The sequence below is a fragment of the Helianthus annuus genome, chromosome 9 (genome assembly GCF_002127325.2).
Source record: "Helianthus annuus cultivar XRQ/B chromosome 9, HanXRQr2.0-SUNRISE, whole genome shotgun sequence".
Lineage (NCBI taxonomy): Eukaryota > Viridiplantae > Streptophyta > Magnoliopsida > Asterales > Asteraceae > Helianthus > Helianthus annuus.
In genome coordinates this window covers 21,151,708-21,164,099 of record NC_035441.2, presented here as the reverse complement: position 1 = coordinate 21,164,099, position 12,392 = coordinate 21,151,708, and the positions used below count along the sequence as shown (strand labels likewise).

The 12,392-nt window shown below is 36.4% G+C and overlaps 1 protein-coding gene across 2 annotated transcripts; it reads right to left on the bottom strand.

The window, feature by feature from the left end:
• Positions 1-485: 485 nt before the first annotated feature.
• On the bottom strand, positions 486-9,362 carry LOC110877289 (KH domain-containing protein HEN4). Of its 2 annotated transcripts, XR_004866602.1 has the most exons (10): positions 9,023-9,062; positions 7,139-7,240; positions 6,335-6,421; positions 3,818-4,036; positions 2,995-3,053; positions 2,783-2,877; positions 2,560-2,672; positions 2,396-2,458; positions 1,832-1,908; positions 597-816 (listed from the first exon to the last, which is right to left on the bottom strand). XR_004866602.1 is itself a non-coding variant. In XM_022125443.2 (9 exons), the coding sequence occupies exons 1-9, from the start codon at positions 9,317-9,319 to the stop codon at positions 696-698; spliced, it is 1,146 nt and encodes a 381-aa protein (XP_021981135.1). In that variant the 5' UTR covers positions 9,320-9,362; the 3' UTR covers positions 486-695. The 2 variants fall into 2 exon arrangements, 1 of the variants encoding a protein (XP_021981135.1); XM_022125443.2 differs by lacking the exon at positions 6,335-6,421 and having other exon boundaries at positions 486-816; positions 9,023-9,362.
• Between the last annotated feature and the right edge of the window lie 3,030 nt (positions 9,363-12,392).

Sequence of the window (12,392 nt, the reverse complement as noted above, 5' to 3'; positions counted from 1 at the left end):
GTTCATTCGGTATCAGTTTAGTTCGATCCGGTTTGTTACGGTACCAATATCCTACAGGCGCTTGATATGGTTTACAATACCAAAAAAAATACTTTATTGCGAATACAATTATGTGTTCAACGAACTTTATACTTCCATGTCGAGAAAACTATTAAAACGAATACATTTCTGATACTGATGTTTGGTCGGTAAAAATCAACCATATTTGATCCAATTGAATAGAATTTAACAAATCGTACATGATAATAAGCACATGATGACGGTATATCCGAAATTTTATAAAACACTATTATATTAACAAAAAACGACAAGGGTAACTGGTGTCGTTTTATAAATATGTAAACTAATGCTATACGATGCCGGTACAAATGTTCAAACATATCACAAATATTAAAAAATCATTAAAACGTAAAATGTAAATATAATAATATTTTTTATAATATATAAATCTATTATAATAATAAAAATAAAAATATGAAAAAAACTATGAAAAAAACTATATATTATTATTACTATTATCTATTATCTATAACTACATAAACCATAAGGGGGAATAGTGCCAGACAGCTGCTATCTGGCACCCCTTTATCGGCCGATTCTTTAAAAGAGAAGTTCGTTAAATTTTAGACAAATATACATAACAATTTATCTTGTATTACAAACACCACACTAACATAGAGAGGCTGATCCTGAACCTAAAGATGGGGTGCATAAGGGTTTCGTGCACCATAATAGGGTAAAGGCAGAGTAGCTTGTGGTGGGTAGAACATAGGTGGAGCTTGGGCTGCTGCCATCAATGCCACCTGATCATTAATCCTGTAATAAAAATATATAAAAAAAAGATATACATCTGTTATTGATTTTCACCAGAAATGTTCTGTTTCGGATAATTTATTATTTCCTCGTTCCAAAGAGAGATCAACTTTCAAATTCTTTTCATTTATAATAGTTCTGCAAGTAACTGGTTTATAGATGCCACATCAACATTTTGACAGTGTAACAGAGTCGGATTCCCCTATATCAAAATTTTTGGAAGTTGAATACTTTTTTTATGATTAGACCCATTTGAAATTACAAAAAAAAAAAAAACCCAAATTGACCCGTTGATAAGTGGGTAAAAAACGTAACTTCTAAACGCACGTAACAAACAAGTGTGGAGATACTTTAATTTTTAACAATTGTATTGAATAGGCAAATTGGATTTAAATAATCCCAACTTTCTCAATTTGGCCGATAATAATTCCAACTCAGTTATTGGCCGATAATAATCCGAACTGGTCCACTTTTGGCCGATAATAGTCTGCCGTTAAAAATAGCTTAACGGAGTTAAGCTTTTTTTCGAATTACAAACCGATGTTTTATGGATTTTGATCAAAACGAGGATACGAGTCGATTTATGTAAAACTTACCTCGAAACGGTGCTTCAAACGGCTTGGTTTTTGTTAATTGGAAGTTTAAACACCCAAATTGAAGCACCATTTTCGTCGTTTGGGGCAGTATTTCGAGGTAAATTTTACATCAATCAACTCGTATCCTCGTTCTAATCAAAAGCCCTAAAACATCGGTTTGTAATTCGGAAAAAAAAACTTAACTCCGTTAAGCTATATTTAACGCAGACTATTATCGGCCAAAAGTGGACTAGTTCAGATTATTATCGGCCAATAACTGAGTTGGGATTATTATCAGCCAATAACTGAGTTGGGATTATTATCAGCCAAATTGAGAAAGTTGGGATTATTTAAATCCAATTTGCATATTAAATATTGCAACCTCGGTGAGATGTAATAAGAGATATCAATGCATATATGGTTTATAAAATCATGAAACTCACATTGAATGCTGACCACCAGTTTGCTCCATCATCTGTGTGTATATGTACTCATCAACTCTCTGCTTTGCCAGTGCAACCTATTTCAATCACATTTAGTTATAAAAAAAAAAAACTTATATTTACAAAACAATAACACGTTGAGTTTAGAACTTCCAGCAAGATATACCACTTTTTTTTATTAACTTATAAATGTGACATCCATGAAAAGAAACAAGAAACACTATTGCGTGATACATAGGCGGAAAACACAGACGGGTCAGGTACAGGTCAAAACAGGGAAACAACTATCTTTTTCATATTTCTCATATATTACTTAATATTATTACTTTAAATATGACTACAAAAACTTCGTCTTAATTGGTGCAACCCGCAACCTGTTGACCTTCACTTTTAGCTACAGTTTTTATTTGACCAATATATAAAACACAACTCAAATAAAACAATTCATAAGTAAATGGGTCAAAATTTCCATATCCATATTAATAATATAAAGGAAATGTTACCAACTCAAATCAGAAAAAAAAAAACAAAAAAAACAAAAAAGAGAAAGCAGATAGAACCAACCTGTTGAGCACTACCACCTAAATGAATTTGTCTATGTTTATTTTCACCTTTCCCCCCATGAACCTGAAGGATATTAACAAGAATATCAGCAAAAAAAAAAACCACAAAATAAATGCAGTTAAACACATTATAAAATAATCCATAAATGTAAATTAGCTAAATACTTTAATTGTTGCTCCCGACTCCGTTCTGATCCTTGATATGTTTGATCCACATCTCCCAATTAATCCGCCAATACAGGTCTCGGAAATCATCATCTCCAGTGTTACATATTCAGCTGAACATGACATGACATTAAATACATCTCAACTGCAAATTCAAAAAAGAAAAAAGAAAAAAAAGAAGCAACTAATACAGAGGTTCACTTGAGAAGTACTGAATAATAACCTGAAGAAGGGTCCACATATTGCTGAGGTGGCCGACGCATGAAACCAAGATTATAGGTCGGGCTAATGGAGATTATTTGTTTAGGTGGATTATCCCTACACAAAATAATAATAATAATAATAATAATAATAATAATAATAATAATAATAATAATAATCTTATTAATTAATACAAAATCCATGTTATAATACAGAGTTGACTAGAATCCAAACCTTAGTTGACATCCAATCTCTACCAGTGCCTTCAGTACTGCAGGAACGTCTCCAGATATCTACATTTTCCATAAGAATACACCCGTTTTACGAAAAGACTAACATCAAAAAAAGACTGGCAAACATTAGAAATGGCAAAATAGGCCAATTGAGTCCCTGGTTGAAACAGATTTGGGTCAAAACGGGTAATTTTGTTATGGCTTAACAGTTTTTGTAAACTTCTTTTTATTTGAGTAAAATGCCATTTTATCCCAGAGGTTTGGCCACTTATATGACTTTCGTCCAATGGTTTATTTTTTCGCATCTGGATCCAAAAGGTTTGAAATTTTGCCATTTTCATCCAACTCGTTAACTCCATCCATTTTTCTCCATTAAGGGCATTTCCGTATTTTTAGATGTTTTTTATAAGAAAATAAAAACACTACAAGAAGTAATGATCCACCTCTGTTGACTTTCTCCCCACCCAAACCCTTTAATCATCACAAAAAATGTCTAAAAAGACGAAAATACCCGACTTAACATTAAAAAATGAATGGAGTTAACGAGTTGGATGAAAATGGCATATGTTTCCAAACCTTTTGGATCCAGATGCGGAAAAACAAACCTTTGGATAAAAGTCGCAAAAGTGGCCAAACCTCAGGGACGAAAATGGCATTTTACTCTTTTTATTTTGAATACATAATTTGTGTCAGATATGAGTATATAAATTATACTATTTCAGAAAAGGCAAATTCACTCAAAAATCATTTTGACCATATGGTCAAACAAGAACCTGCCACCATATCTATTTGTTCTTTGTTAGATCTAAAAAAGCAGTAACTACCTGCACAACTCGATCAGATTCATGAGCAGATGCACATAACGGCAACTGATTTTGAGCAAGTACAGTAACGGTTGCACCAGATGAATTCCTTAGTTGGTCAATGTTTTGACCAGATACCCCAATCAATCTGCCAGCTTGGCAACCAGAAATTAACAGTCTTATTGTGTTTGCTGCTACATGTCCTGTTGAAACTTTCTGTCCTTCAGTATTATTATCATCCTACAAGATAGCATTTAGGTACTCATTACAACCGCAACAAACAGAAAAACAGAAGTGGCATCATTTGATAGAAACTTCATAACTAATAAGCAATTAACGACATAAACATGCATACATGAGTATTCAAACAAGTTTCTGTGCCTCACAATGCATATCGTTACTTGACATTTGAGAGCAATCACACTGCTTTTGACTTTGCAACTGTTATTGATTTATAATTTTTCATGAAAAGATCAATGCTAACAAGGAAGAAAAAGATGTAGGTGTTAACATTGTTAAGAGATTTTATGTAGTTATGACCTTGGTAAGTATTATGTTCGACATTAGAAAGTAACATAGTTGTCAATAGCGAATAGCGGACGATAGCGACAAGCTACCTATACGTTACGTAACGATAGCGATGAAATAGAGAGCACTAATGCACTATTTAGTGTTTAGCGATAGACTAGAAGTAAACCTATGAAATTTTATATGTATAATTGTATATTATATCAAAACACGTTCGACATTAGAAAGTAACATAGTGGTCAATAGCATATAGCGGACGATAGCGACAAGCTACCTACACAGTACGTAACGAAAGTGATGAAATAGAGGACAGTATTTAATGTTTATAGACTAGAAGAAAACTTCTGAAATATTTTATATCTATATAAGTATAGGGTAAAGTTCTTGTACAAATAATGTTAACATACTAAACATACAAATTGAAGGAAAACTCAAAAAGACAAGGTGGCATTTTTGTAATTATCAATAACTATCAAAGTTACTCTACAAATATACCTATAAAAACCTAACCACTCCCCCCACCCCCAAAAAAAACCTAAACCCCCCATCCCCTAAAAACCTAAAAAAACCTAACCCCCCCCCCCCCACCCACCCCCCAAAAACCTAAAAAAAACCTAACCCCCCCCACCCCCCCACCCCCAAAAACCTAAAAAAAACCTAATCCCCCCCCCCCCCACCCAAGCTAAAATGCTAAAAACTAAACCCCCAAAAAACCTAAAAAAAATAAAAAAAAAAACACACAAATTATTTTATTTTATTTTTTTAACATTTTTTATTAAAAAATCGCTACTTTTAGTAGCAGCCAAAAAAGAATAATTTTTTTTTTTTTTTGCTAACGAAATGTAGCGATTTTTTAATAAAAAATGTTAAAAAAAAAAAAATTTGTGTTTTTTTAGGTATTTTTGGTTGTAACTTTGATAGTTGGTGGTAATTACAAAAATGCCACCTTGTCTTTTTGGGTTTTCCTTCAATTTGTATGTTTAGTATGTTAAGATTATTTGTATTTGATCTTTTGCCTATAAGTATAATATATCAAAATACGCTGTTTAATTCATCCAAATACACAAATATATATAATAGTTATATTAATATAAAAAAAGCCTAAAATCCCGCTATTTATATTAGGAAAAAAAACTGAAAGCCCGCTATTTTTACGCTATGGAGTTGCTAACAATCAGATTGCGAGAGAGGGTCACTCCGCTACGAAGCGCGCTATGGAGTCACTTAATGCTTCTGATATATATAGACAATATAGGTAATCAAGTATAAATTTGCTTCCGATATACCATAGGGATGTTGGTTGAGTAATTTGTCACATTTTATTTGTGGAATGAAGCGGACTGCATTCAATGGGTACTTGTGTAGGCATGCAAAAACACTAAGAGGCTTTTGAACATTAATTTGGATGATGATGAGCTTAAAAGATTCTTGGTTGAGTTCTTTACCATAACAAATGAGAGATTGACCAAATTATACTGAGTCTGACTAGTGACTACTTAACAAAGAACGACATGGGTATCAAACTAGTGGGGACCGGGGGTCGGGAATTCCTCGCTTTATAGTTTATTCCTTGATTGAACCAAATCACCAGTTCAAAATTAGATGATATCTTAAAAGTCTCTATGATAAACTATTGTTAACACTTCTACCATACATCAAAGCAAGTCAACTGGTCAAATACCATATGGAAAGAAAGGTGTTCTCAGTTCTCATTTCAGAGTAAGTTCATTTTTTGGTAAAAAAAAAACTTTGAAAAAAAAGCAAGTGATTTACAAAGCTTACAGTGACAGTCAATACACAAGTAAACCAGTATTCAGTGTTCACCACAGGTCAAACTAGAAATACGCACCACCAATATAATTTTCAAACTTGTCAGATAAGTAGGGAGGGGGGATGAACGGGAAGAGGAAGATAAGGAGAGAGAGGGAGGGGGGGGGGGGTCAAGGGATAAAAGGGGAGTTGGATAAGGGGGAGGGGCACCTTCTAGAAAGAAGAGACTGTTATGGTTACCTTTGGCCTCGAAATGCGACACCGCCTTTTATTACATACAGCCCTAGTCGGCTAATCCCACCAAATTTTCTCTGATCTACATCTGCTCTATCAAAAGAGCCAATATGAAGAAAAGAAAATAAGTTTATTAGCTAGTAAAAAAACAAATGTATCAATAAACAAATTCTTTGCCTTTTAATGATAACTAGTGGTTTACCACCCACGCTCCGCAGCGGGTTCGGCGAGAGTTAAAGTTTTTTGATGTTTTAGTTAAGGGGCTAAACATGTCATTATTAAAGTCTAGGTGTTTATTAAGGGGCTAAACATGACATTATTAAAGCCAAGAAGCTAAAAATGTCATTATTAAAGTTGAGAAGCTAAACATGTCATTATTAAAGTTGAGGGGCTAAAGTTGTTTATTAATAAAGTTGAGAGGCTAAACATGTCATTATTAAAGTTGTGGGGCTAAAGTCGTTAATGCCTAAGTTGAGTGGCTAAAGTTGGTTGATGCGACAAAATAGCATATTTATAGTATATATAATACAATGATCGAAGTATGAATTTGTCTCTACCAAGATTAACAGGTATTCATTAATCAGTAAAGTCTGTGCATCGGCTATAAGCAATTTAGCACATTATCCTAACATAAAATTAGAGTAAAGCATCAGGAACTAAACAATCAGGAAAGAGAGGTGCAAGGTTTGGATTATTATAGTTTCTAAAAAAAACAAATTAAAAAGATGTGCAGTGTAACTATGAAGTTGTGATTATTGATGGCAGCAACAAAACAAAGATTAAAAAGGTTAAGGTTAGAGATCTCATCACCATGAGAACCAAAGAGCCAATTTGGTGGAGTGCATTCTCTGCCTCGGTAACATTGTTCTCGCTATCTTTAGAGCTTATGATTATTACACGCTCCTCATGTCGCTGCATTCAAAAGACAGACAGATAATTACTTAAGGAACGTATAAACCAGATTCTAAAAGGTAATTACGCACACAAATAATTCATGAATTCGTAGTCTAGATTAAAATGGCATCCGTTTACATATAGCATCAAATAGAACAAACTGATACAAACACAAAAGACATACACATTATTATGTGACAACTTTAATGATTTAACCTGAATCAGCACATAATTCTTGGTGATAAACTATACTTAAGAAAAACATGCCAATCCACAATTAATGCGTCTACAGTTATAATTACTTATGATACCGATCCACAATTGAGGGTGTGTGATCACACAAAGCCTCGCATGTTTTTGGGCCTCAGAACTTACTATCAATATATTCCTAAGACATAGATGACTAGATGGCACCTGCCAATACTCTATCATAAACATATAAATTGTTTTCCTTATGCACTCAGCGTATATAGAATCTCTTGTGAATGTAGTTTTAGCAATAAAAGCTTAAATAAATTCTAATCACTTAACATCTTTCTTACTTTCTACAACTTTGCTGGAAACGCTTAATGAATTAACTAGGGGTGTAAACAACCCCATAGGCTCGAGAGCTAAATGTGATCGGCTCGGTTAAAAGCTCAAACAAGCCGAGCCTTAACGAGCCCGAGCCCGAGCCTGAGCTCGAGCCTCAAATACAAAGCTCGTTTAGGCTCACGAGCCTATACGGCTATACGACCCCAAACAAAATTTTAGTGTTTTTACATATAAAATAATAGTAATGATGATAACATTGGAGAGCTGAGCTTTTAGCTCATTTGAGGTTATTCTTAAAATAGCTCGAGCTGAGCTCGAGCTTTGGGTTTTACTCGTGAGCCGCGCTCGAGCTCAAATAAGTAGACTCGAACCGAGCCGAGCTATATAAGCATACATGATAGATAATCATAATTACTTTCAAAAAACAAAAGATAATAGCACCTATGAATGAATTGTAATCTAATTTATTGCACAGATCCTTTTATCAACAACAAAATCAACTAATTTCAGATGCAAAATCAGCAATGGCGTCAGTGATCTTAGGCTATGCGGTGTGGGGGACAGCGGAGGGCCGTCGAGCCCCGTGGAGGCCCGTCCACACCGCCCCCCTTGGTCCGTCCCGTCTCCAGCGTTCTCCCCAAGCCGTGCTCGACAAGCCAACTTTCTTATCCAACACACACATACATATACATACATACATACATATGTATATATAAAGGAGGCAAGGGGCTCATCACCACACCCTTGGCCCATCCATTGTGACTCATCCCCCACACCCAATGACGTGGCCGCCTATGTGGCAGATCATCCCCAAAGGACTACCCTCCTCCCCACCCACCAGCCTTAATATTTGCTTTAGTATCATCTCAAATCTTCTGAATACGCTTTCCACCTCTACCAATCACTTTCCCTATCTGTTTCTACGGCAACATACTTTCACAAAGCTACACCTTACTTGATTCTAAACAACTTAAACGCGCCAATTAATCATACTTTCACATAATCACACCGAATCTGATTCCAAACAACTTACACACTAATCACAACCCTAACATATCAACAACATACAACCATACGCGATAGATAATCATAATTATAGACGAACTATAACCTAAAATATCACACAGATCATTTCATCCATATCGAAATCGACTAACTTCAAACGCATAAGCAGCAATTAACCTAAATTTATCACATAGATCATTTCATCCACAACAAAACGTCAAAATCAACTAATTTCAAACACAAATTCAGCAATTAACAAACCGCAATGGCGTCAGCGATCTTAATATTCGCTTTAGTATCATCTCTAATCTTCTGAATCCGGTGTCCTCCTCTACCGATCACTTTTCCGATCTGTTTCGACGGCAATAATATCCGGAACAAAACATCTTGACCTAACACTGCGCGACGCTTTATCGGCTGCACTTCCGCCGCGGTTAGCGACACTTGATCGTGGTCGTTAGTATCCTCGCGGCCACGCTTCGTCGACGGTGGCGGAGCTGCCGCCGTTGACGGTGGCCGTTGTGCGTTTACGAGGGTTTCGCGGTGGTTTTTTGTCATTTGTTACGGGAACATATCGTTTTGTTTCATCGTGGTGAGTTTTATGAAAGGGGATTTGACTCGAATTAGTTAAAAAAAACCGTCACCGGAATGCGGCGATATTTTGAAATCACTACGAGCGTGTTGCATGCCTGACAAGAATAAAAAGAAAATATAGAAAAAAAAAACACTAACAAATAATCGAAAGAAAATCAACAAAAAAAGTTGTATGATAATAATGTTGTTCGTATGAAACCCTCATCAAAGATGAGCAAATAACACTATTTGACAAGAGGATCTCAGCTTTCATCTGAGTTACAAGCTTTACCATTCTTCTTCTGGATCAGATTATCAATTTCCCCATAAATGTAGTTGGATGAGGTGAAGTTTAGATTTAGTAGGTTCCTCCTCCTTTAAACCAGCCCACATCTGCTTTGCCGAGGTAACTTTTCTGAAGCTAACTGAAATATCAGAACCTAGGGCCATGGTCAAGTAGGACAAGGCCTTATTATCTTCTTCCAGAATTTCAAAGTCCTCATCATTGTATATCTCTAAAGGTTTCTTCAGCTTAGTTTCGGGATCATTCTGAATAAACGCAATGATTGTTGGGCTAAGTGGTGTTGGCGTGTATTGAATTGGTGGTCGTGCAAAAGTAACGGGAAAGGTCGCTTCCTGTGTTGTTCTTGTCTCGATGTTATCCTCACGGCTGATCCTAGGATCTCTTCTACTTCGTTTCCTAGGAGGAAGATCAGCTGCAGGGTCTTCATCAGCATCTTCAGGTTCAACAGTACTAATTGCAACCGGTTCAGTATGAGGAGGGTTCACACTGACTGGCTCTTCAACATTTTGAGTTTCTGTTGTGAGGCTCTTAGTATTAACCTCTGTTTCTCCTTCTTCTACGTTCTCACTCACTTCAATATCATTTATCATTCTATCACCAGCTTCATCTTCTTCACTTTCAACCCCTGTCAAATCAACATTCTCAACTAGCTCAATCGACCCAGGAGGGGCTTCTATTATCTCAACATCGTGTTCGTCAGCCACTAGAGCCTGCTGTTCTTCAGTGATCTCAGAAAATATACCAAACTTCACTAGCGGCTTCTTGTTCTCATACTTCACTCTAACATTTTCTTTTGATTTCTGATTCAACATTGAAACCACATCTCGAGTAGTTGAACTTCCATCCCTCGACTAATGACACCATTCCCCGAAGACTGCCTGCTGGTTAGTGTATCTATGCCACTTTTATTCCCACTGATACACACCAAATAGATGTGAGCTAGAAATCTCTAGTACGGGTGCAACAACTTTTTAGTCGTGGAAGGATAAGATCCCTCGTAGCTCATTTTGCTTAAAACTTCCACAACTTTCTCCTTTGTATAATCAACTGGGTCATCAGCAGCATCTCAAATAGCAGCACTTCACGAATATCTTGCTTGGAGATTGAGACCTCTTTGTTTTGAACCTTTGATTTGATCACTGTGTCTCTTTTCTTCACCAATGCATTATTCCAAAAATCTTTTATCCAATCTTCGCGTATAAACGGATTCTCTCGAGGTGCGTGTGCTAACCGGCAGGTATTCAATCCGACGATCAGTGACTTGTAATACTCGTATCCTTCTGGAGGGTCCGTCAAATAACACGTCACGTTCATTGTCTTTTCCCAAGTAGGGACATGAGGATCTGCAACTGCTTTTCCAGTTTCTGCACCAAACGGATCAAGTTAGAAATATTAAACACACATTGAAACCCGAGATTCCCGAGTTTGACCGTAAACTTGGTCAAACCAGATTGAAATGTTTAAAAATAATTTCAAGTTTTCAAAAACATAAGTGTTTTAAAAACATTCTGTTAAAAACATCAAAATTATAATAAAACACAACTGAGTTCAAAGGATTTCAATATAGGCCAAATGAGTGGATCAGGCCCAAAGTTTAATGAGTGGGGGCGGTCCATTTTGGGAGTGTGCGACTCATTTCGAACTGTTTCTTCATTACTTCTTCGAACTCCCTGCACAACACTTCACAAGTGGATCCAAAGATGATGTCGTCCACATAGATTTGCACTAGAATTTGATCTTCGCCCACCTTACGAATGCAAAGAGTGATCTATAATTCCACGAGTGTATTCGTTTGAGAGCAGCGCTTTGTCAGAGTAGCATACTATGCACGAGGAGCTTGATGCAACCCGTAGGCTTTGTCAAGCTTATAAACATGACCAGGATACCGTGGATCAACAAAACCGGGTGGTTGTGATGTGACACGTAGATCTCTTCTTTCACTTTGCCATAGAACGCCGTTTTGACATCCATCTGATAGACCTTGAACCCCATGAACGATGCATAGGCCAGAAAAATCCGAATTACCTCTAATCTGGCTACGGAAGCATATACTTCATCGTAGTCAAGGCCCTTAATCTGCCTGAACCCCTGAACAACCAATCTTGCTTTATTTCGAACAATCACTCCACTATCGTCTCGCTTGTTTCGATAGACCCATTGTCACACCCCAACCGATGGCCGAATCATCGGGGCGCGGCACTGAGCGAAACAGATTGTCCAGAAGTTTCCACAACAACTATTAATACAAATTCAGTTTAAAATGATACGTCCCATACCGTACCCCGAATAAATAACAAGTTATTACAGATAACATCCAAACAATTAATCCTGTTCCGACAACTCAGATTCAAATTAAACATAAATATAAATTGTCTTGGTTTCTAGACTCTTTCCTAGCCTCGATTTCACAGCAGATAGAACAAGTAAGCATCTTAAACACCTGTCACATACGTTAAAATAAAGTCAATACATATAATGTAAAGGTGAGCATACAAGTTTGATAATAGCATATAGAGTTCGAATAGTTTATGCATAACCAGCACGTACACATAGGGAAATGATGCATGTTAATTATCGACATGGACCTATCGATACCAATGACTGCGGGTTGACTGTCCGAGACAGTTCACAATACATGATTACCACCGTAAACCATGCAAGTAGTTGTCCTTAACAACCCCCGTGTGAACGGGTGCTGAGTCCAAACTATAGTACTACGTTGCTAAGGCAGGTAGACAGCATTCCACGTGTAAA

What these genes read in the sequence shown, in the direction of transcription:
- LOC110877289 (XM_022125443.2), bottom strand. Translation starts at nt 9,319, where the DNA reads ATGACAAAAAACCACCGCGAAACCCTCGTAAACGCACAACGGCCACCG. An exon ending in TTGGCTCTTTGGTTCTCATG is followed by an intron (nt 4,037 to 7,138) that starts GTGATGAGATCT and finishes GCTATCTTGTAG; the next exon opens with GATGATAATAATACTGAAGG. An exon ending in ATATGTGGACCCTTCTTCAG is followed by an intron (nt 2,673 to 2,782) that starts GTTATTATTCAG and finishes TGTCATGTTCAG; the next exon opens with CTGAATATGTAACACTGGAG.